General features: G+C 40.1%; 1 protein-coding gene across 1 annotated transcript; it reads left to right on the forward strand.

Moving 5' to 3' along the window:
• The first annotated feature begins 16,842 nt into the window (after positions 1-16,842).
• rnf214 (ring finger protein 214) lies at positions 16,843-23,304 on the forward strand. Its single transcript, XM_082169159.1, has 16 exons — positions 16,843-17,014; positions 17,186-17,275; positions 17,363-17,531; positions 17,606-17,665; positions 18,217-18,357; positions 18,581-18,714; positions 19,271-19,339; positions 19,426-19,522; positions 19,632-19,720; positions 19,825-19,912; positions 19,999-20,094; positions 20,918-21,501; positions 21,653-21,770; positions 21,869-22,018; positions 22,709-22,801; positions 22,896-23,304. The coding sequence occupies exons 2-16, from the start codon at positions 17,220-17,222 to the stop codon at positions 22,956-22,958; spliced, it is 2,007 nt and encodes a 668-aa protein (XP_082025285.1). The 5' UTR covers positions 16,843-17,014; positions 17,186-17,219; the 3' UTR covers positions 22,959-23,304.
• The last annotated feature ends 92 nt before the right edge of the window (positions 23,305-23,396 follow it).

The following is a 23,396-nucleotide window of genomic DNA, read 5'->3' on the forward strand; positions in this document are numbered from 1 at the left end:
CCTTCATAGAAGGTTTTCCACATGTAGGTTCGGGAGGAGCCTAAACATTCAGTCCTGTCAATCATCAATACGAGTGTACTATATAAACAGCAGACCCCACGTCATCCCATTGACAAATTCTTCCGGCAGCCCTCCTCCTCCCCTTCTCCTCCAGTAAAATATCTCTATCCTCTTATGTGCAATTCCATCATAGGGGGATTTTAACTCGGAGCTCAAGCCGAGCCTCGGGTTCGAGCCTCCTCCAAGGACAGCAACCTTTAAGGCGCAACAATGCATGGATGCAGCCCTCTCTCCCCTGAGACGGATGGGAGTATGCATCCTGAATTACCTTGACGATTGGTTGCTCTTAGCCCAATCGAAGGAGGAACTATGTGCACACAGATCTCTGCTCTTCAGCCACTTGGAAAGTCTGGGGTTCAGGATCAACCTAAGCAAAAGCTCTCTGTCCCCCAGCCAACGCATCTTGTTCCTGGGGGCAGTATTCAATTCGTCCCAAATATTTGGGGATTTCTTTGGAACGTTCCCTGAAAATTCAGAGACTAGCGGTGTCCTTCAAAATTGGGGACAACCTCCCCCTGAAAATGTTTCAGATGCTACTGGGCCTAATGGCAACAGCCTATCAGCAGACCTGTTACACACGCAGCCATCAACACTGGTTGAAGGCACCCGCGTCCCACCTCGAGCATGGGCGAGGGCCGCCTCATTCTCAGGGTCACGGCTGTACCAAAGCCCTGGTCCCCTGGAAACACCCAATCTGTATCAGTTGAGAGAAGAAGTGCGCTCGGTTTTCTACAAGGTAAGTAGTCGTGATGGATGCCTCCAAGCAAAATTGGGGTGTCCTATGCGACAGCAGGCTGGGCTTTGGCTCCTGGACAGATATTCTTGGGCCCACTGCCCAATATTCTTCTAGAAGGAAAAGGACGCATTAGCCAGCAGGTGGCCCTCTCTCCGCCATTATGCCTTCCATCCGGTGCCTCTGCTCCCTCAGATCATCAACAGAATCAGGGAGGGCAAATCAATACTCATGGCACCACTCTAGCAAAACCAGCCGTCAAAATCCGTTCCCCCAACCCCATGATGAGAGATTTTGATGCAGTGGCTTAAAAGATGCTGAATTAATTATATGTGTGGATGTAGCTTAACCAGCATCAGTTTTGTACATATTAGAACCTCATTGTGTAAAAAACATGGGGGGAACGAAATCCGACGGCAAAAAATCCAGCTTTCGGAATCTGTTCCCCCACCTCCATTTCACGAGTTCACACATACATGAAATCAGATATAGTAATTTATGCGTATTTAGCATGCTGTTCGGGGGAGGGTCCGAGTTTGGAATTTAGCCTGAACCCAGAGTACTCCCCCCTTTTGACTGGAATAGAAAGCCAATCAAGAGTGAGGTGATGGGGTGGTGGAGGGATGCTGTGAAACTGTCATGGGACAGAGCAGAGGTGAGGGGAGGCTATATTTATAACCGCTTCCTCTTGTGCTGATTGGTTGATTACCTGAACGTGCTCCTCCTTAACTTTGTTACATAAAACGTCATTTCACGAGTTCACACGTACAGGAAATCAGATATAGTAATTTATGCGAATTTGGCGTGCTGTCCCGCGGAAGGTCCGAGCTCGGAATTTGGCCTGAACCCAGAGTACTCCCCAAAAAAAGCCACGTAAGCGCAGGACAGCAATCGTACAACGATGTGAAATTAACCGGCCCAAAAAGAGAGTGACAATGAATGCAGGTGATTAGTTAGTGCTTGGTGTGCGTTTCTGATGTGGAAGCGGCTGGATCTGATGTAGGTTTTGAAGGCTTCTGATGACCAACGACCAAAGGTTTGAATTTGATGTTGGGAAAGACCTTATTGGGGGGCTGTGGTTGCTGCTCTGATATGAAAAGAATGTCTTGAAAATTGATTTGCTGCGATACCGGACTGGATTAGAACTGCTTTATGATGTTTTTGGAACCAGAATCTCATGGTTGGATGATTGGAGTCGTCGCGAAGAGTGGATCAAGTGGGGATTTGAACATGGAACGTCTAATACTGCAGGTAATTTATGAGAGAATGGTATGGTTGAATGGGAGTTGGCAGACTGAAAATGTAAACGAAGTGCCCTTTTTTAGCTTGATCGGTTTTACTTTGTTTAAGAAAGATAATAGGTTTTGTTTTCTACGATCTGTAAATCTGAAATTGTAGGGTGGATATTCGTGTCAAAGTTAGATGTGATTGTTTATTCGGAGCAGCGAAGAAAACCGAAGAAAGCCAGGACGAACATTACTTCTAGTATGCGGGCGGTGTTGATGGAATGGCTTAAAAGATGCTGATTCTATTCTGTGTGTGGATGGAGCTTAATGACCACAGCAAGTCAGGACCTCGGTTTAAAGGATGGTCCTTCTTACAGTTTAGTGCCCCCATCGCTAAGCACCATTCTGGCCTTGCTAAAGGATCTTCCAATAAAAATCAAGTTTTTCCACAAAGGTCTCCGATCCATGTCACAGCCTGGCTCGAGCACGCTTAGCTTCGGTAGTGAACCAGGCTTTGGCCATGGGGCACTGTTGTGTATTAACATTTGTATTTGAATACTATTAAAGGGGTCATGAACTGGATTGTTTTATTATTTTATAATGTTGCCTGGGGTGCCCTTATAATGTTAGTATGATTTTTACATCAAAAATTTTCATAATTTATAAATAAAAGCCATTTTTCCAAGCCTGATTTCAGCCTCAGATTTGAACGCTCTGTTTTAAGGGGCGTGTCTGCTGTGAGACTGCAGTGCAAACGCCCACTGCTGTGATTGGCTGACATGCTTGCATATGAAATAGCTAGTATTATATGAACTCTCTCGAAAACTTTTACTACGTTTTTACTATTACAGCTATCGAGATTAACAAATCGTGAAAAGTATCGTTTAAAGCATTATATTTAAATCTATTCCATCACATGAAAGGTTGCAGCATGATGAGCACTGACTGAGCAGATGACAGTCTGTTGATCGCGAGAATAAATATCTTATCATTGCAACGCAATTTTTGCACTCTCACAAATGCTTACACCAAATCACAATGCAAACACGATGTGAATGCACAGTAAGAGCTTCGTTGTGTAGTGTAACAGTGTCATTATTTCATCACGAGTTTGGTAAGTGTCCAGATAAGCTCTCGCGGCTCGCGCTGTGCTGTTTGATTGACAGCTTGGGCGATTGGAAAGGGATCGTTCTTTGATCGCTTTCAGTTTAAAAAATATTATTTTCATAATTCTACGAGAAATTATGTGAAGTTGATCGTTTAGTCACTGATGCATAAACAGTATTGAACGATTTTAAGATAAATATCTGAACTTGAATAATTACACAGAAATCACTGATCGCAGATCAGGCATTAGAATACACATGATTACTTCATGTTGCTGGCAGATCCGTGTCGGGAAATTGTGATTGACTGATTTAATAAAGTTTAACCATGCTGGAATCCGAAGGAAGCTTATGCAGACTGTCTTCTTCCACAAACAGGCACTGCACAATATTTAGTAAACAGCATGTTTATTGCTTGGAAGTAGCTCGATCCGGTTTAGCAATTATCATGTCGTCCTATGTTATTTAGCAGCATGTTTGGGCGAATCGGTGGGTGGGGCTAAACAGGCCGTGTTGAAGTAGGCGTTGATCTTCTTTTGTGGAGGCGGTGTTTTATCCTCTTTGACGTCATAGTTCCCCACTTTGAAAAACGAGTCGTTTGCTGAGCCTGATGTCTATAAAAGCTTTTATTGGACTAACAAGGTAGTTTTCAGTTCTGAAACTTACAGGATATTATTATAGTATGATGATCTCTTATATGTCAAAAGCTCAAGGAAATTTTGATTTCTCAGTTCATCACCCCTTTAAGTTTCATTTGAGTTGACTTTTGATCTTGTTTGTTATTGGCTGTGAGAGCAACAGTGTTTGTGATTGGCTGTGAGAGCAACAGATAAAAAGGGAGCGCGCCTTCAAGAGTGTGCGCAGTATACCAGAGCACTTTAAGTTGAATTGTACGAGTTCCTAACTGGAAAAATCGTTTTGGTTAATCAGCAAATAAAATCATCAAATCAAGACTATTCGTCATCGTATTTGTTTAAATACATGACAGGCACCATGGCTACACTGCTTCACGCTGCCTTGATAAAATGGGTCCAATTGAGCGGCAGCGCATCCTGAGTTCCAAAAAGTTCAGAATGAGCTACCAGCTATGTTGCAATACAGTATAGTCACACTATAGCAACGTTCTCCCACTTATTCTGCTATTCTAACTGGCCTTATTTCCGCCACTATAAGCAGTGTAAACAGCAGTGGGGGGTAATACACAAGAAATGTACACTTGTACACCATCTTGCTGATTTCCTTTCTTTAGTCATTTGGCAATCCTACACCCACTGTAGTAAAACCACCCTGATCAGAATGTGCTACCACCTTAATGAGGTCAAATTAATAATTGAAGTGGCAATTAAATTCACACACACACACACACACACACACACACACACACACACACACACACACACACACACACACACACACACACACACACACACACACACACACACACACACACACACACACACACACACACACACACACACACATATACACACACACACACACACACACACACACACATACACACACACACACACACACACACACACACACACACACACACACACAAATTAGATTAACAGATTAAAAACAGAATATTGCTGATTAGTGGTTGACCGATATATTTTTTTTTGTGGGCGATGGCCGATATAAAGCCAATAAAAAAGATATCTCACCATTTAATTTAAAGATAATAAAAATACAAGCATAACAACTGCTGCCATTAAATATATATTTATTTACATATTTACTGAAATAATTGGAAATCAATCCGTTTAAAATGAACCAATTTGAATGTTGTTTTAATTTAATTTATAAAAAAATCTAGTTTTTAATGTTGTTTATATGTCTATGTGGTGTTTTTAATGTGCTTTAAGACAAACCATGTGCAAATGTATATGTTAAAACCATTGCTGAGTATTTTCTCCTTAAAGGAGAACTTGGTAACTTTTTTAACTTAATAAAACTGTCTAGAAATCATTTGGATGGTTAAACAACCTGTTCTGGTGATATTTGTGACTTTCCCCGCTCCCCCCAGCGTTCCCAGGCGGAAAACCAACCTTGCAACTTGCGCACTGCCGTCCCGGCAAAGTGAAATTGGAAGTCTCGTGAGAACCGAGAACGAGAAGAGAACGAGCGCGAAACACAAATTGCTTTACGGCAATTCGACATAAACACACACGCATGTATGATGTATTACCAGATGACCCACCTCGGTAGACATAGCTCCACACGATACAGTTGGCTTGCTCCGATCAAAACAAACGCACATGAGCAGCGGTAGAGAGGGGGAGGAGGCCGCCGCAAGTGAGTTTTTTACGACTGTGTTGTGAAATATACGCCCTCCCACAGCTGTAGGGGGAGCTCGTGGGGAAAACATGCGACAACAAAAGGGAAAATCAGCGAAGAAGTGACTAGAGTTCGCTAGAGTTACAGAGTTCTCCTTTAAAACTGCATTGAAGTTTGAAATCGCTGGTGTTTCTAATGTCACAAACTACCTTGTAACCAATCACGGCAACGTGTGATCGTCAACGAGTGGATCTCTGAGCTTGTGTGAGTGAGAGGAGGCGGGGCTAATTTGCATATTCATAGAACCGCGTATACTAAATGAACTATACTAAATGTTTGTCTTGTCATAACGTGTCCCATAGAGATCAAGGGGAGGTGGTAGATAGGCTCAGGACTTAGATATCATCCAAAGAGGATTTTTATTTAATGCCAGTGGAAAAGTAGGAGTGCACAGATTCAGTGAGGTGTCAAAGAAAAAATTACGAAATTAAATAAAAATAAAATATTCACAAAAATGAATATACACTTGACTCAGTGCAAACTCTGATGTATCAACAACCGCAAGAAAACAAATTGCTACAGGCAGCAAAATCTACAATGGATACATTCAGCCATTTGACCCGGTGTTTACCTTCCCAAGGTCAGTTTAGACTGGCTTATATAGCGCCTAGGTCCTAGGACAAGCTAATTACACCCAAGACCATACCAACTGCAGGGGCATCAATACCAAAACCTTTGTAGCCTAAACATATGACCATTTAACCATTTATCTTTAAAAAATAAACTCATTCAGCAATTTAAACAACATGTAAACACCATAGGACATTTATCCATGCCTACATCACCAAGAGTTAAGTTCCCTTCCCTACTAATAGAAATGGTTTAACCCAATACAAGAAAAAGGGAAGCTGTAGTCTCGTCCCCTCCTTTGAGGAGTCACAGGAACAGGATATGGTGAGTAGACAGCATGTGGGGCAACTGTTTGCAATGTGGGAATAAATACAGATTTGAAATAATAAATAAACAAAATGCATAGCTACCACTTGTCTCTGTGTGGTTAGTGGGAAAAATACATCAAAGGAAAACTACAGTAGACATAACACCGCTGATATGTGCACCTATCTGCAATCAACTCAAACAGCATATCTTAAACTTATTATAATTGAACGTTATAGAATAATAAACCAGATTAAACAATTGTATCATAAACCTAATAGACTGCACCATAGTCAACAGAAACACAAAACCATAAATAACAAATGTAAAGAAACATAAGTCCATAAACAGTTTGTAAAGACTTAACATACTGCCATAATCGCAGTAGTAGCATACTCTTAGCACCCATCATCACGTCTATTTTTTATTTTATTTTTTACAAATGCAGGAAACCAGGGCTGTCAACTCTCACGCATTCAGAGTGATAGATGCTGCTCTCACACTCTCACACCACGTCAATTTTATCAAGCAGTGAAAATAACATTGCGGTGCAAAGAGCAGAGGTGTAAAGTCCAGAGGTCTGAAAGTAAAAGCCCTGCCATATGTTTATTCCACCCATGAACTCAGCCAGCTGATTTCACTAATTAGTTATATCTCCTGGCTAAAAAACTGTGCTAATTAGCAAATCCAGGTGATTGGAACAAAACACTGAGGAGGACTTTTACTTTCTGAACCTGGACTTTACACCTCTGGAAAAGAGGACACTGTCAACAGGCCAACAGTCAAGAGAGAGCAGGTAGCAGCACTGTGTAGGAGCGAGTTATTCAGATCAATCATGGGAAATACACAAGTAACAAACTGGAATTTATTCCAATGCATGCTGAATAGGCAGCCTCTCTCCCTCTTATCTTGAACTGCGTCAAGGTTTATGGTAAGCCTTTTTAGCTTTTAATGTTCCCAGTGTTACTCGTCCTAATTTCATTTTTACTAGTAACAATTACATCAGAGAACTCTTCATTTCAGTATTTTTAGTAACAATTCCAGTTATAGAGCTATCTAATTCAACTAAATTCTTGGTAAAAATGTGATTACAGAGCTCTCTAATTTAACTTTTAGTAAAAAAATAAAAAATAATTAAGCGTTTCCCCCAGGGAGCCTGCTCACACAGACACTGTGCAAGGTCAGGGAGGACGAGGGGCAGGTCTTGATGGTTGCGCCGTACTGGCCCAACCGGATCTTGTTCCTAGAACTCATGCTCCTCTTGACAGCCCCTCCCTGGCGGATTCCCCTGAAGGACCTGCTTTCTCAGGGACGGGGCACCATCTGGCACCCGGTCCAGACCTCTGGAACCTCCACGTGTGGTCTCTGGACGGGACGTGGAGGACTTAAGTAGCCGATCTCACTTCACCGATCACTTCAGCTAGAGCCCCCTCTATGCATTTACGCTCTGAAGTGGAACCTCTTCGTTGGGTGTTCTTCCCACAGGGAAGACCCCTGTAGATGCCATGTCAATGTCATGCTTTTTTTCCTGCAAGACGGTTTGGAGCGAAGGCTGTCTCCTTCTACCCTGAAAGTGTATGTTGCCACTATTGCCACACACCACGATGCAGTAGACGGTAAGTCTCTGGGGAAACATGACTTGATCATCAGGTTCCTGAGAGGCGTCAGGAGGTTGAATCCTCCTCAGCCAAGCCTCATCCCCTCTTGGGACTTCTCCTTGGTCCTGACGGCCTTACAGGGAGCACCCTTTGAGCCCTTGCAGTCAGTAGAGATTAAAATCCTGTCTCTCAAGACAGCGTTCCTGACTGCACTCACATCCATTAAGAGGGTGGGGGACCTGCAGGCATTTTTCGGTCGATGAAGCATGCCTGGAATTCGGGCCTCCTTTCAGGGACCAGGTGGTGAACTTGCAAACGCTGCCCCCAGAGGAGGCAGACCCAGCCCATGCTTTGTCAGAAGTGCTGTCTCCAAACAGAGGTTGGCCCACTGGATAGTGGATGCCATCGTCTTAGCATACCAATCCTAAAACGAACTGTGCCCCATGGGAGGGAGAGCTTACTCAACACGGAGTGTTGCTTCCTCCTGGGTGTTGGCGCACGGAGCCTCTCTGGCAGACATATGCAGAGCTGCGGGCTGGGCGACACCTAACATATTCGCAAGATTCTACAATCTCCAAGTGGAGGCGGTGTCTTCCTGTGTATTGTCTGCAAACAGGTGTTATGCGGGAGGGATGGCTCTGTCACGATTGCTGCGCCATTCCCCTCTGAGGACGGGTCACTCTTTCCTATTATCCAATAGTCTCAATGTTCAGTATGAATGAAATATCCAGCCCGATCTCACGGGAAAACGTAAAAATTCTACGAAGTGGCTTATTCGTACGAATTCATACGACCTGACTCGTACGAATTAGTAAGATTTTTGCAAAATCGTACATATTTTACGAATTGGCCAATTCGTATGAATTCATACGAATGACCTACCCCTGACCCCGCCCCTAAACCTACCCATCACGTGGGTTTAGACAAATCGTACAAATTCGTACGAGTGAGGTCGTACGAATTAGTACGAATTAGCCAACTTTTTATCATTCGTACGAATTGGTCGTGAGATAGCGTTGGAAATATCAGTAATTGTCCTATTTCCGCCCCCAACACGTGCGGGGAGATTAGCTGGCTTGCTAAGGGTCCTGGTAGGGGCAGCAGTTGTGGCGTCTTCCAGAGGGATCCCAATTCATCAGTCACTGACATTAACGTTGAACGTGACTGACTGATTACATTAGTAACCTAAACGTTCTTGTGGTCTTTGCTGAGGATCTGTGCCGATGGCTATCATGTCGACGATGCCTTCACAGGGGATTGTCTAGTAGACACGGTCTCTGCTGACATTCAGGGCTGCGTTTTGGTCATGTCTAGCTGCAGGACCACTATCTGATCTGGATCTGGCTGACTATGGTAACCTCGGGATAAGGATAAGACAGACTAATATTAGCGCAGATGCCATTCTTACGATGTAACAAGTACACTGGATGTCATAGGAAGTGTTCCTGGTTCCGGTTGCCCTAATTTATGCAGACATTTAAGAGATTTGAATAATAGAAATTGATAGTGTGTGATGTGTATGTCAGGTTAAAGAGATGTGTTAGTCTAGCTTTGAACTGACAGATTGTGTCTGCTTCCCGGACAATGTTAGGAAGACTGTTCCAAAGTTTTGGTGCTAAATAGGAAAAGGATCTACCGCCAGCAGTCAATTTTTATATTCTAGGTATTATCAACTGGCCGGAATTTTAAAATCGCAATAGACGTGAAGGACTATAATGCGTAAAGAGCTCGCTCAAGTACTGCAGAGCTAAACCATTTAGTGCTTTGTAAGTAATCAGTAATATTTTAAAATGTATACAATGTTTAATAGGGAGCCAATGCAGTGTTGACAGAACTGGGCTAATATGGTCATACTTCCTGGTTCTGGTAAGAACTCGAGCTGCTGCGTTTTGGACCAGCTGTAATTTGTTTATTAAGCGTGCAGGGCAACCACCCATAATAGCATTACAATAATCTAGCCTTGAGGTCATGAACGCATTAACTAATTGTTCTGCATTTGTCAATGAGAGCATATGGCGTATTTTAGATATATTTTTAAGATGGAAAAATGCAGTTTTACAGATACTAGACACGTGACTTTCAAATCAAAGATTGGTATCAAAGAGCACACCCAGGTTCCTAACCGACGACGAAAACTTGACAGAGCAGCCATCAAGTGTTAGACAGTATTCTAGGTTATTACGTGAGGATGTTTTTTGTCCAATAATTAGAATCTCTGTTTTTTCAGAATTAAGTAGTAGGAAATTACTAGTCATCCAGTTTTTTTTTATATCAGCTATGCATTCTGTTAATTTTGTGAATAACTGGATAACAGAGTGAAGCGTTCAGCATCTGCGAACTCAGACAAGTGTAAGTACGGGTCCTTTATACTTCTATTATTAGAACGTGATTGGATAAATGAGAATGTAATAAGTGATGCAAACAATTGAGTCTTCCCGGCAGAACTTATGCTAAAGCTTTCATTTACACGAGTAGTTATACGATCAAGTATGGTGACAAAATAAAACGTGGCGCTTTTCTAAGCGGGTTAAAAAGGATAACTATAATGTATGGCGGAATAGCACTTTTGGGAGTAGTTCGACTCGGCGCAGTAAAAAGTCACGCCTGATCCTCTTCCCACTATTGACAGAAGTGAGAGGAAGAGGATCAGGCGGGACTTTTTACTGCGCCGAGTCGAACTACTCCCAAAAGTGCTATTCCGCCATACATTATAGTTATCCTTTTTAACCCGCTTAGAAAAGCACCACGTTTTATTTTGTGTCACCATACTTGATTGTATAACTACTCGTGTAACTGTTTTTAAATAGGGAAAACGTTGATGTGTTTGGTCACTTCTAAATTCATTGCTGTCAGATACCATTGAATATACTGGGCTAAGCTAAGTACTATCAGAGTGTCACCGCGCGTCAGAGCGATTGAGTGCACGCACTGAGATGAGAGAGGTATGTATCAACTCGTCTTGTTAAGGGAATAACATAGTTTAATATGAAAAAACGGTGGAGTATCCCTTTAAGGACTTTGTCGATCTTCTCACAGCTGGGTGTTGTGTTCCATGAAACAAAGAGTCATACATGTTCCAAACATGACATTAAGGAAAGTAAATAATGAATGAAATTCCATTTTGGTTGCACTATTCCTATAAACATTTTTGTCACTTGTAAATAAAGAGTACATTTTATATGAGTTTATTATTTACAGTTTCACCTAGAATTTGTTCAGCACGTGTCCTACATAGACCTACATAGTCAAACAGGATTAACTAATAGCCAGTTAGTTTGGTTTTGCACTTTTCCATGGACACTCAGAAAAGTTAATGTTTAACTAAACTCTTGTACTTGTGTTGTATTTCATCTGCCTCTGGTAAAGAAAGTGTTAAGTAAAACCCCTTCTGCTCTTCCTTCCTGTTTATCTGTTGTGCACACACTCGCGAACAGTTGAACTGAGTATGTATATGCCCCATTCAACTACGCCAGTAACGCCACTGCTGAATTCATATAGAGGAAACACTCTTTTGTGTCTTCACCCATCTGTGTCTTTCCTGTAATGCTGACACTTGGTCCTTCCAAACCAGCCAAATGAGGAAATCTTTAAACAGATGAACACCTGTAAAATAAATAGGAGATTAAATTTATAATGGCAATAATAATAATAATAATAATAATCATCATCTACAGGTAAAAAACAGGGCCCTGTTCTTCATACGTGGATTAAATTAGGATTAGTTATCAGTATTTTACTGTTGACGATTTGAGATGATCCAGGATCGTTAGACTCTTCGAAGTCAGCAAACTCAAACTTGCTCAGGAGCTTATTTGACCGAAACAAGATTAGAATGCGTCTTTTTAAAGATTTTTTCCCAGCCAGTTGTCACGTAAACTAGTTACGATTTGTGATTAGGCATACGTCAGTACCTACGTATGCGTACGATAATACAGTCGAAAAACACTGGGCTGATTCACGTGTGTGAGGTTACATTATGTTGGAATAAAATTTAGTTAAAGACAATCTACTGTCTCCTCATAAATATATATTATACGAAGATAACAACACTTCACATGGTGTCAGAAGTGAACCGACACAGCACGCTGTCTCGGGGGACGTAGTTCACTGGAGGAAACCGCCCAGGATGGCAAAGTTTTCGGTGCCGGAGCAGCTTAACTTCGCTAAACCGGAGGACTAGCCCGATTGGAAACAACGCTTCTCCAGGTATCGAGTAGCAACGAAGCTTAACAAAGAGCCAGCCGAAGTCCAGGTCAGCGGATTGATTTATTCTATGGGCCTGGAGGCAGAACAAGTGCACAAATCATGCATCTTGGAGGATGACGAGGAAGAGGATTTTGACTATGTGCTGAGGCTGTTTGACGAGCACTTTGTGCCGAAAAGGAACGTGATTTTCGAGAGAGCACGTTTCCACTCGTGGACGCAAGAGGACACTTGTTCTGAGTCCGTTGAACAGTACATAAGGCACCTGTATGAACTCGCAGCTCACTGTGACTTTCATGAGAAGGAGGAGGAAATAAGAGATAGACTTGTCATTGGGATTAAAGACAAAGATCTTTCATTGAAGCTACAAATGACAAGTGATCTCACTCTGAAAGAGGCAGTCGACATGGCCAGGCACTCTGAGCTTGTGAAGCAACAGAACAGCGAGACTGGTGCATCAGGGCACGTTGATGAAGTGAAATCAAAGTCTTATAAAAGTAAGTAGAAAAAAACACAGTACGAGGCAACAGGAGGACGAATAGAAAATGAAAAGAAAAACTGTGGAAGATGTAGGCGCAAGCATGCAAGAGACAAATGCCCAGCTAAAGGTAAGGAATGGAGACACAAAATTGGTCACTTTGCAAACAAATGCAAAACCCGAATGATACAAGAAGTGACTGAAGAAGTTGACAGCTTAATCTTGGGCTCAATAGATGAGACTACAACTAAGAATGAGGCTACATGTCATCACTGATACTGAGCCACCATGGCGCACAACTCTAGTGATATGCCATACTCCAGTTAGCTTCAAGATAGATTCTGGTGCTAACACAACGATAATAAATGAGGCTACATATAGCCGCCTCCGTGTCAAGCCAAAACTTAGTCCAGTTACCTCTAAACTGGAAAGTCCAGGAGGAAAAGTGGTCCATTTGGGGCAATTCCTAGCAAAGACACAAGAGTCAAAAGGGAGAAAAATAACAGACTGTTACTTTAGGGTAATTGTGGCAAAATCTACATGTGATAACCTACTGAGCAGATCCGTCGGTGTTCGCCTGGGTCTGATACAACACATTGAAGAAGTCAGATTGTTTGGGGAGTTAGGACTGCTTAAATGAGACCCCATAAAAATAGTCCTAAAAGAAAATGCTAAGCCATACAGCGTCGCAGCCATACAGCGTCGCAGCCCCTCGCCGCATACATATTCCGCTGCTACCTAAAGTAGAAGAGGAGCTGAAGCGAATGGAAGAAAATGGCATAATAGAGCGCGTAACAGAGCCTACAGAATGTGTAGCGCCTATGGTGCCTGTGATTAAGCCGACTGGAAAAGTAAGAATATGTGTAGGTCTTACTAAACTGAATGAGAACGTGAAAAGGGAAAAGTTCATCTTGCCGATCACAGACAGTATCTTGCACAAACTGGCCGGAAGTAAGGTGTACACAACTCTGGATGCTGCCAGTGGATTTTGGCAGATGGCCCTAGATGAAGAAAGTTCAAAGATAACACCAAATGGTCGCTACTGCTTTAAACAGCTCCCATTTGGAATAACATCCGCACCAGCGATATTCCAAAGGAGGATGCAAGAACTGCTGCTGGATCACGAGGGCACGGTAGTTTACATGGACGACATACTTGTGTTCAGAGCCACTCTGGAAGAGCACGACCGCCGCCTGAAAAGGGTGATGGAGACAATCCGCGCATCTGGCCTAAAACTCAACCGTGTTCGCTCAACCGAAACTCAACTCAATTATGTTGTTAGATACATACCCAACTTGTCACAAATCCTTCATCCCCTTAACGAGCTGTTGAAGAATACAGTAGCATGGGTGTGGAACTCGCAGCAGGAAGCAGCCTTCAAGAAGGTAAAAACACTGATATCTCCTCTGCACCTGTTCTTCAGTACTTTGATCCAAAACTACCCACTGTAGTAGGTGCTGACGCATCCAGTTATGGATTAGGAGGAGTACGGCTGCAAAATCATGGAGGCACACTCAAACCAGTAGCCTACTGCTCTCATACACTAAATGAAGCGGAAAAGAAGTACGCACAGATAGAAAAGGGCATCCAGGCATACGTGGACGCCATCGAAGAGCTGGAAAGGCCTAAAACAGTGCTGGAGCGCATAAAGGCAGAGACAGAGAAGGATGAAACCCTGCAGAAGGTCAGACAATACATTAAGTCTGGCTGGCCACGATATAAAAGGGATGTCGTCAGACCAGCTTTAGACTATTTTATGGAGAGAAGTAGTCTTAGTGAGCATAATGGACTGGTAAAGAAGGGAAACCAAATAGTGATCCCACAAACAATGAGAACTGAGATGCTGGAGAGGATCCACCACGGGCATCAAGGCCTGAACAAATCCAGGGAGAGATACAATGATGCCATCTGGTGGCCAAAGATCAGCCATGCGGTAAAGGAGAAAGTTTCCTCATGCCCACACTGTAATGAGCACAAACCAAGCCAAAGCCGGGAACCACTCATCACAACGCCATTGCCGGAGCTCCCTTGGTGGGCTGAGCTCCATTGGCTCCCTTGGTGGGCTGGTTGGTTCTTCTCTTTCAGCATTGGCGACTCGCATATATCGCCACCTATGGGTTGTTGGGTTGTTGTGTAGCCTGTTATATCATATATGTTATGTATATAGTATATTTTCCTATCCCTTCCAGGTACCCAACAATGACTGCACAACTGATTAATTTTAAAGGAACTATATGTAAGATTGTGGCCAAAACTGGTACTGCAATCACTTTCAAATTACTGTAGAGCGGTGTATCCCCTCCCCCTCCCCCAACTCGAGGTTGCCAGATAGGTTGGCATTTTTTTATCCGACACGTTTGTAGCTGCAGCTGTGGTAACTAGAGCAGAGCTGGCAACCCGGATGCCGAAACACTACTGACTTCGTGATTAGTAGATAGGTGGAGGGTGGTGGTGGCGCAATGGATAAGACACATGCCTTTGGTGTGAGAGACCTGGGTTCGAATCCAATGTGAGACACCAATGTGTCCCTGAGCAAGACACTTAACCCCTAGTTGCTCCAGAGGCGTGCGACCTCTGACATATATAGCAATTGTAAGTCGCTTTGGATAAAAGCGTCAGCTAAATGAATAAATGTAAATGTAAATGTAAAAATGTAAATGGAGGGTGGAGCATCACGCCAAAACACAACATGACAACATCAACATCAGTTGAGGGCTGCAACTTCACTTTTAAATGACAATATCCTGGCCGGACTACTGTTGTCAGTGATATAAGTATTTGAAATGAACATGATTTCTTAATGTCTAGTGACATATCAGGGCCATTTTATGATTAATTGAAATACATTTCTTACATACGGTTCCTTTAATTGTTAATTCATTTCATAAATCTAGCCAATTTAGTTAATATATTTATATTCTGATCTATCTATCAATATCTATCTATCTATCTATCTATCTATCTATCTATCTATCTATCTATCTATCTATATATATATATATATATATATATATATATATATATACATTTAACAAGGTAACGCAAGGTATCATTATTTAAATGTACATTTAAATATATATATATATATATATATATATATATATACAGTATATATAAATATAAATATATATATATATATATATATATATATATATATATATATATATATATATATATATATATATATATATATATATATATATATATATATATATATATATACATATATATATATATGAAATCTTCTGTCACAATTGACAGTGGGCTCAGAACCCGGTTTTCCTTGTGAGTGGACATCCCATACCAGCTTTTCTGAGGTAAAGTATTTTTTACTTAACCGATTTAGGCACATTACTTATTCCTTATACTATTCCACTACAAAGGTAAATGACACTTAAAACTTTGAAGAAAGTAAATAATAAAATCGAATTACTATACAAAAGGCGCCTACTCAGGGTAACCAGATAGGCTAAATAAGATAAATAACTGCCGCTTTCACCTAATGAACATATAAACATTTTAAATTGTCTTAAAATTAATTAAATGTCTTTTCCATTAAATGTGCCACTACTTTTCACATAAACAATGGTTTTCCGTTTTTTTCCCTACCGTCCACTAGTCACCACAATTAAATACCGTTAAATGCCGTGAAGGTACGCCTGTCATATAATTAATATTATTAATACCACTACATTTAATAATATTTAAATATTTAATAATATTAATATTGTTTTATTTATGTTAACAGTGTTAATAATAATGATTATTATTAGTATTACTACTACTTCTACTATTAAACTATTACTATTAAACTTTACTATTATAGAAAACTTTACTAGCTAACCAACAGGGAACGTTTCTGGGAACCAAAAATTGTTAACTGGGATGTGGCTTAATAAAAAGTAAATAAGCTAGCCTGGTGGGAAATATTCCGTCTCTTCCTTATTTTTTTTGTATTATTTTGATAGCCATGTTTCCAGCCTTTCCTGTTTTCTCATATTATAGGCTACTGGATATCATGACGAGTTATCATTAGTCACACAAGTAAATGCTCATTTTATTTTTTTCACATATTTTTGTGGTTTGCAAAGCAACATTTCAATCTTTCCATATACCCCTGGTTGGGAATAGTCTCCAAGTATACTATATAGTACGTCTAGTCCACCCAAAATATTACAGGAACTGATTTTGTAACCAAATATTTCAGGAACTGGATATATTGTAACACCGGAAGTAAAACAGGTTTAGATCTAGATGATGTCATGAAAGTTGCGCCAGTTGTCGTTGCCTTTTAAAAAAATATCATTATTCTCTTAATTTATTTAATTACATATACTCTGCGTATACTGTTACTTATTTGACCATCAAGACCAGCTCTTTTAATGTTTAGTGTGAGTTTCGGTTTAATTTATGTGCTCTGTCGTTAACTCTGCGTTTGGCGCTCATATTTTACTGGAAATTATAACCATCGTCATTTAAAATCAGTGTGTTGTCAGGTATAAATTAAGTGAATAAAAATACTTACGCTAACGTTTTAAAGTGAATATTGTTTTTCTTTTTAGATCCAGAGTCTTTTGTCGCTGAGTTTGCCTGTAAATGGAAAGTGAAATACACACCGAGTGGAGTTCGGCTTTAGATGAAGTCTTACCTCAGTAAGTACAAAACAGCTTAAAGTGGGTTTTAAAAGTGTTTATATTTGTAATGGTTCAGCAGCACGGTTGTCCCTGTTCTCTCGGCAGGGACCCCGTTTCTGCAGTGATTCCGACGGATCCTTCACTATGGAGCTCATCGGCCGGGCCCTGGTCCACTGAGAGCAGCTTCCCAACAGTATTCAACCAGTATGAAGAGCAAGATTACTGCACTTTTACACCCAGCAATGAAGCACAGAGTCAAACTGTAACTTTACAGGTATGAAGAACCTCCTAGTGACACATTTCACAAAAGTGATCATCTATGTAGTTTGATCGTTATCTCCACCATAGACTGATGACTGGACAGAGGAAAGATCTACAAACACAAATGAAGACTGGGAAGCAGATATGGTAAGTTTTCAGCACCCTACTGCAGGTACTTTTCATGGTCATGGTGTGTGTGTTCAAGTTTTACTAGTAAGCACCAAGTTTGTGCTCACAAATATTGTGAAATATGATTTAAAATATGTGTGTGTGTTTGTGACATTAGCCTTTTATTGCTGGACAGAACAACCTTGTTATTGTTCTTCCGAGAGATTTGTCATACTAGTTTTCTAGCAAATATGAATTGGGAAACAATTCAGCCTTCACTCTGCACTTTTTTTTTTACTGTTTGTGGAGTTTACAAATGTCTTACAGATGTTTTTGGAAATGTGAGTTTGTGGACAGTGGGGTACAAATGTCTGAGAAGTGAAAGTGTTTTTCCATTTTTCTATTATAATTACTATAATACATTTTATTTTTAAAGGAATGTCTTTATTTTATGTCACAATTTTCTTTTAAAGTCCAAAAACTGTTCTGTTTATTATCTAGATTATCTGGGATTTTAACTGTAAGATTTTCAGGGTGGTCTCAGACTTTCAGACACCGGTGTATATATTTCTTTATCTCTTTCTCTTTAGCGTGCTTTAGAAGACTGCAGTATTGAGTTGAATGAGCGGTATGAGGCTTTTGTAAAGCAGCATACAGCAGAGCAGGAGGAGCACAACATCTGTGTCCACAGTCTGGAAAAGACAAGAGATGACAGAAATCATCAGTACCAGGTTTAGCATCACATTTGAACTTCAAAAAACACCAATATATTCAGTCTGTACAGGTTCTGATATTTACACATGGTTATTTGAATAGCACGAATAGCAAAGGTGCTTAATCTCCCTTGAACTCAATAGGGAATAGTAATACTGTGTGCAGTGTCCTTGTCAAAAACTGTACTTTTTTTAGCCTATTTTTCATTGGTATATAAATTATTTTGTATCATTTGTACAGGGTTTTATTGAAAAAATTGAGTCTTTGCAAATTAAATTGGAGCTGAATAGCAGCAAGACCACACGGAAAAACTTCATGGTAAAACGGCAAGAGCTTACTGCAGAGAAGGATCGAATGGAAGAGGAGAAAACAAGGTAAACTGACATTGAAATATTTATGATATCTGATATGACAGATAGCTGTCTGCTGTGGGTATAGCATATAATATCATTCAAAGGTCTGTCATCTTTTTTATGCTTATGAAAGAAGACTTTTAAACTCACCAAGCCTGCATTTATTTGAGCAACAATTAAGTAAAAATAGTAATATTGTGAAATCTATTGAACTATTCTATTTGAATATATTTTCAAATGTAGTATATACCTGTGATGGCGAAGATAATTTTTTTTAGCAGCCATTACTCCAGTCTTCAGTGTCACATGATCTGTCCAAGATTTCTTTTAATTAATGTTGAAAACAGCTGTGCTGCTTAATATTTTTGTGAAAACAGATACATTTTATTCAGTATTTTCTAATAGAAAGCTTAAAAGAACAGCATTTATTTGAAAGAGAAATCTTTTGTAACATTATAGATGTCGTTACTGCCACAAGTAATACAAAAATTGTACTGACCATAAACTTTTAAATGGTAGTATATAATATTGGATAGATTTTATTCATTGAATTTAAAAAGATATTTATTTGTTTTAGATTGGCTCAGGAGCTGGAGGACACGGAAAAGAAACTCAAGATGCTGATTGAGGAACAGAGTCAAGAGAAGTAAGATTCCAAACGTGAAAGGAGAAACACCCAAATGTCTCTGGATCCGTGTGTTTATCTGGTTTTTGTGCTTGTGTTTGTGGCAGGCTCTCCTGGGAGCAGGAAATAGCTGACTTGAGGGTGGAAATGGAAACGCTCTGCAGACAGGCAGAGCAAGCCAGTCAGACCGTTCTTCAGGATGAGGTAACTCCTGCACCTTCACAGCATGTGTCTTGTTGAAAACTCACAGATAGTGTAATGAATCATGTATGTTATTGTCTGACTGTGTATTTGTCCATGTGTCTGTGAGCAGATAGCTGCACTTGAGATGCAGAAAGAGCTTGCGCTTTCTCAAGTGGAGGACTGGATCGTAGACGCGGAAAAATATCTTAATTTTCTCAGGTACTGTGTGTGAATTAATGTTTGTTGACAGGTATGCACATGCAGTGTGTCCGCATGCATGAAGCTGATGTGATTCCTTAAGGATTTGTGCTTATTCTTGACAGATTAAATCCTTCCCAGCAGCACCTGCACCAGCAGCAGAAGTGGGAGCACAATGTAGCAATGGTCCGCAGCAGTCTGGTAGGACTAAAGGTAAGGGGAGGAGGTAATACCAGTGGATTACAGGTGAAGGGAGTTTGCGGCTTCTCTCACTCAGTCTTTCGGTTTTTCTTTCATAGAATAAGTTTAATGAAAACCATCAACTCCTGCAGAGAGGTGAACAGTTGGACAGTTTACCCTCAGTCCAGCTCCCATTACTTCCAGCAGTGCCTACAGTGAGTGTCAATTTATTCATATACGGCCTAGGGCTGGAGGTAAACTACCGTTCAAAAGTTTGGGGTTTGTAAGACTTTCAGTCTTCAGTGTCACATGATTCTTCAAAAATAATTTTTAATATGCTGATTTGGTGCTCAAGAAACATTTCTGATTATCATCAATGTTGAAAACAGCTGTTGAATGCATTTCCCCCCCAGGATTCTTTGATGAATAGAAAGCTCAAACAAACATCATTTATTTGAAATGGAAATCTTTTGTAACTTTTATTCATACAAATCTTTTATTTTTGATCAAACATATGCATCCTTGCATATGTATTAATTTTTTAGTATTAATTTATTTACTAAAAAAATCATACTAAATCCAAACTTTTAAACGGTGCTACTGTTTTATGCCATATACCGTGCTATTGTGGAATTGATAATTTGGTAGAGTGGCTGTTTTAGCACTGTTCGAACATCGCCCATCCAGAGTCATATTTATAATATGTTTTGTGAATCTAATTTGACTCTATCAATTTACGTATGTATTATCTTTTGGTTTGCATCAGTTAAGTTCCTAAATAAAAGTACTTTATCTTTTTATTTGTAAAATTTACTGATTTATTAAAAATAAGCATTTCTGCATGATTATGTAATGTATAACATACCAACTACCTCTAATATGGTGGCACATCATCTTATTTAAACTGCATGTTCCCTAGAGTTGCTGCTTAGTACAGAATACAGAGTTCAACTGTATTGTAATTATTTTGGATAGTTTAAACTAATGTAAGTAATGTATATTTTTTTGTGTGTGTCATTTTTCTTTGGCTTACCGAAGTTGGAGATGATAATCAGTCCACTTCAGAATCCTGCTTCTCATCCCATTTTCAATAGTGGTCCACCAACTACCACAAATTCTCCCCCCATAGTTCATCCCCAATTCCACCCCTCGGTCACACCACCACAAAGAGCCACACCGCCACTTTCAGCCCCTTCTCCTCAAAACACACCATATGTACCCGTCACTATAGGTCTACAATCTACTCACGTCCCAAACATGTATGTCCCTATGACAACTCATGCACCTGCCCCTCAAATACCCATGCAAACCATCTGCCGGCCTCAAACGTCATCCCATGCTCCTGTCACGCCAGACCCACATGTCCTTCCACAGACACACGTAGGCGTTCCAGGTGTCTCACTGGCACCCTCAGTTGCTTCAGCAGGCACCTTTGTTTTACTACCAAATAATCATGGAGGCAGTTTTCATCCCCAAGCTGCAGTGCGCCTTCCCCAAACGTTCATGCAAACCATGTCTACACGTAACCCCTCTCCCCAGCCCCTCCCCTCCAATCCTGCACCGGCAGGCAAACTGGACAAGCTTCTGGAGAGACTGGGCTCACATTTCCCACAATGCACAAGGTATTGAGATTATACACTGTAATATGATTAGCTTGGTTAATTTTTAGCAGCCAACATAATTAGTAGAGTTTTTGTCTTTTTGTTGATTCTGAAATTGTCAGAGTAAGGATTGCTTTCTGAAAGTGACCTCTCTTGTTTCTGTCTGTATTAGAGATCAGTTAACACGTGTTCTACAGCAAATCAAGAGTGAGCGGGGTACTATGGCTGGCATGTCAATAGATGATGTAACTCAGCAGGTTGCGCAGAGACTTGCGCAGAACCAAAGACCGGTGCGACAGTACTCTCACTCTTCCTCATTATGTTTTTGTTGTTACTTTCCTTCTGTTTATTGCTCATTTCATTTTTAACTTTATCACTGTCCTTTTAGCCACCAGGACCTATAGCACCTCCGTCTGGATCTAGAGCCTTTCCTGCTTCAGTTGGTCCGATCCAGCGTCCCATAGCTCAGCCACCACATCCCATGCGGCCTAATTTCCGTCCCCCAGTTGCTCAGGTTTTCCACACAAGACCCCCACAGGTAGAATTCAACTTTAAACCCCTTTTCTTTAAACTCATTTAATACTTAGGGGCTATAGGGGAGAGTCGGGTAAGCTGTGCCATATTTTGCTGAAGTTTGAGTAGTAAGGAGGAATGATACAAAGGTAAAACATAATATGCCTAATTCAGGATGCTATCAGCTAAAATAAGAAAGCAGATTCATAAAAATAAGACTTTATTAAAATAAATAAAATTTAGACAAATTGCCCCGTTATATGTGGATGTTTTTGCATTTCAAATACAAATATTAAACGGTTAGTTCACCCAAAAATGACATTTCTGTCATGTCGTTCCAAATCCGTATGAACTTTGGAACTCAAATGAAGATATTTTTGATGAAATCCGAGAGCTTTCTGAACTAGCCATAGGCAGCAATGTGGGTGAGTCATTATTGGCAGAAATTTTTGGGTGAACCAACTTTTTAACATAAATTCATTACATTGTTATTATTAACAATAAATATTATTAATGTTTTATAATATCATTTCAAAGCCCTACTATATTTTACAGTACAATTTACTGTATATTATTTTGCTCAAATATATTCATAAGCCAACCAGGTAACATTTATTTTTCAGATTATTTGAATATATTGAAACACGTTTAATTATTTTTGTCATTTGTTTTTAGAACCATGTAAACAAACCCTTTTTCTCTGTCTTTCTGTCAGTCCTCTATGCGGAAGTTTTGTTTGATGTGTCAGAATCTTGTAGATACTGGAAGTCAGTACAACACAAACTGCTCCCATACAATGCACAAAGAAGTGAGTGTGTAACTTTCACAAAAAACACATTTAGGCACATTATTTGCTCTGTCTATGTGTTCTAATAACAGTTGTTGTTTCTCCTTTTATTTAGTGTGTCAGTGTTTGGCTCAAGACCAGCAAGAATAACTCCTGTCCTTTCTGCCCATCCAAATGAGAACTGAGAAACCAATCACACTCATAGCTGAGCCAATACCTGCAAAGAATTAAGTGGAATTAAGTTTTTATAATTCTATTATAACTATCTGGTTAATGTTAGAAAATAAATTGCTCCATTCCCTGTCAGAGTTGACTATTATTATAAAGGACAGTATGTTATTACACTAATTTGTTACTTTGCTGATCAATGGAAATCCTTACTATATGAATTTCTTCAGTATTCAGTGTTATTCCAAAGATTTAAACTTAACCTCAAGTATAATCCTCATATTGTAAGCTTTTCCAAAGCTCATGTAACATGGACACAAACTCCAAAACAGAATAAAATGTTTCTTTCACTTCAACTTTTCCAAGTGATTTAAAACCGCTTAACTGGAAAATGTTGCTGTTATATATTTCTGTATTTTATTAAATTAATAATCAAAAGAGGCCTTTA

This window comes from Leuciscus leuciscus (genome assembly GCF_965113295.1).
Source record: "Leuciscus leuciscus genome assembly, chromosome: 5".
Lineage (NCBI taxonomy): Eukaryota > Metazoa > Chordata > Actinopteri > Cypriniformes > Leuciscidae > Leuciscus > Leuciscus leuciscus.

What these genes read in the sequence shown, in the direction of transcription:
- rnf214 (XM_082169159.1), top strand. Translation starts at nt 17,220, where the DNA reads ATGGAAAGTGAAATACACACCGAGTGGAGTTCGGCTTTAGATGAAGTC. An exon ending in GCAGTCTGGTAGGACTAAAG is followed by an intron (nt 19,913 to 19,998) that starts GTAAGGGGAGGA and finishes TTTCTTTCATAG; the next exon opens with AATAAGTTTAATGAAAACCA. An exon ending in CCCATACAATGCACAAAGAA is followed by an intron (nt 22,802 to 22,895) that starts GTGAGTGTGTAA and finishes CCTTTTATTTAG; the next exon opens with TGTGTCAGTGTTTGGCTCAA.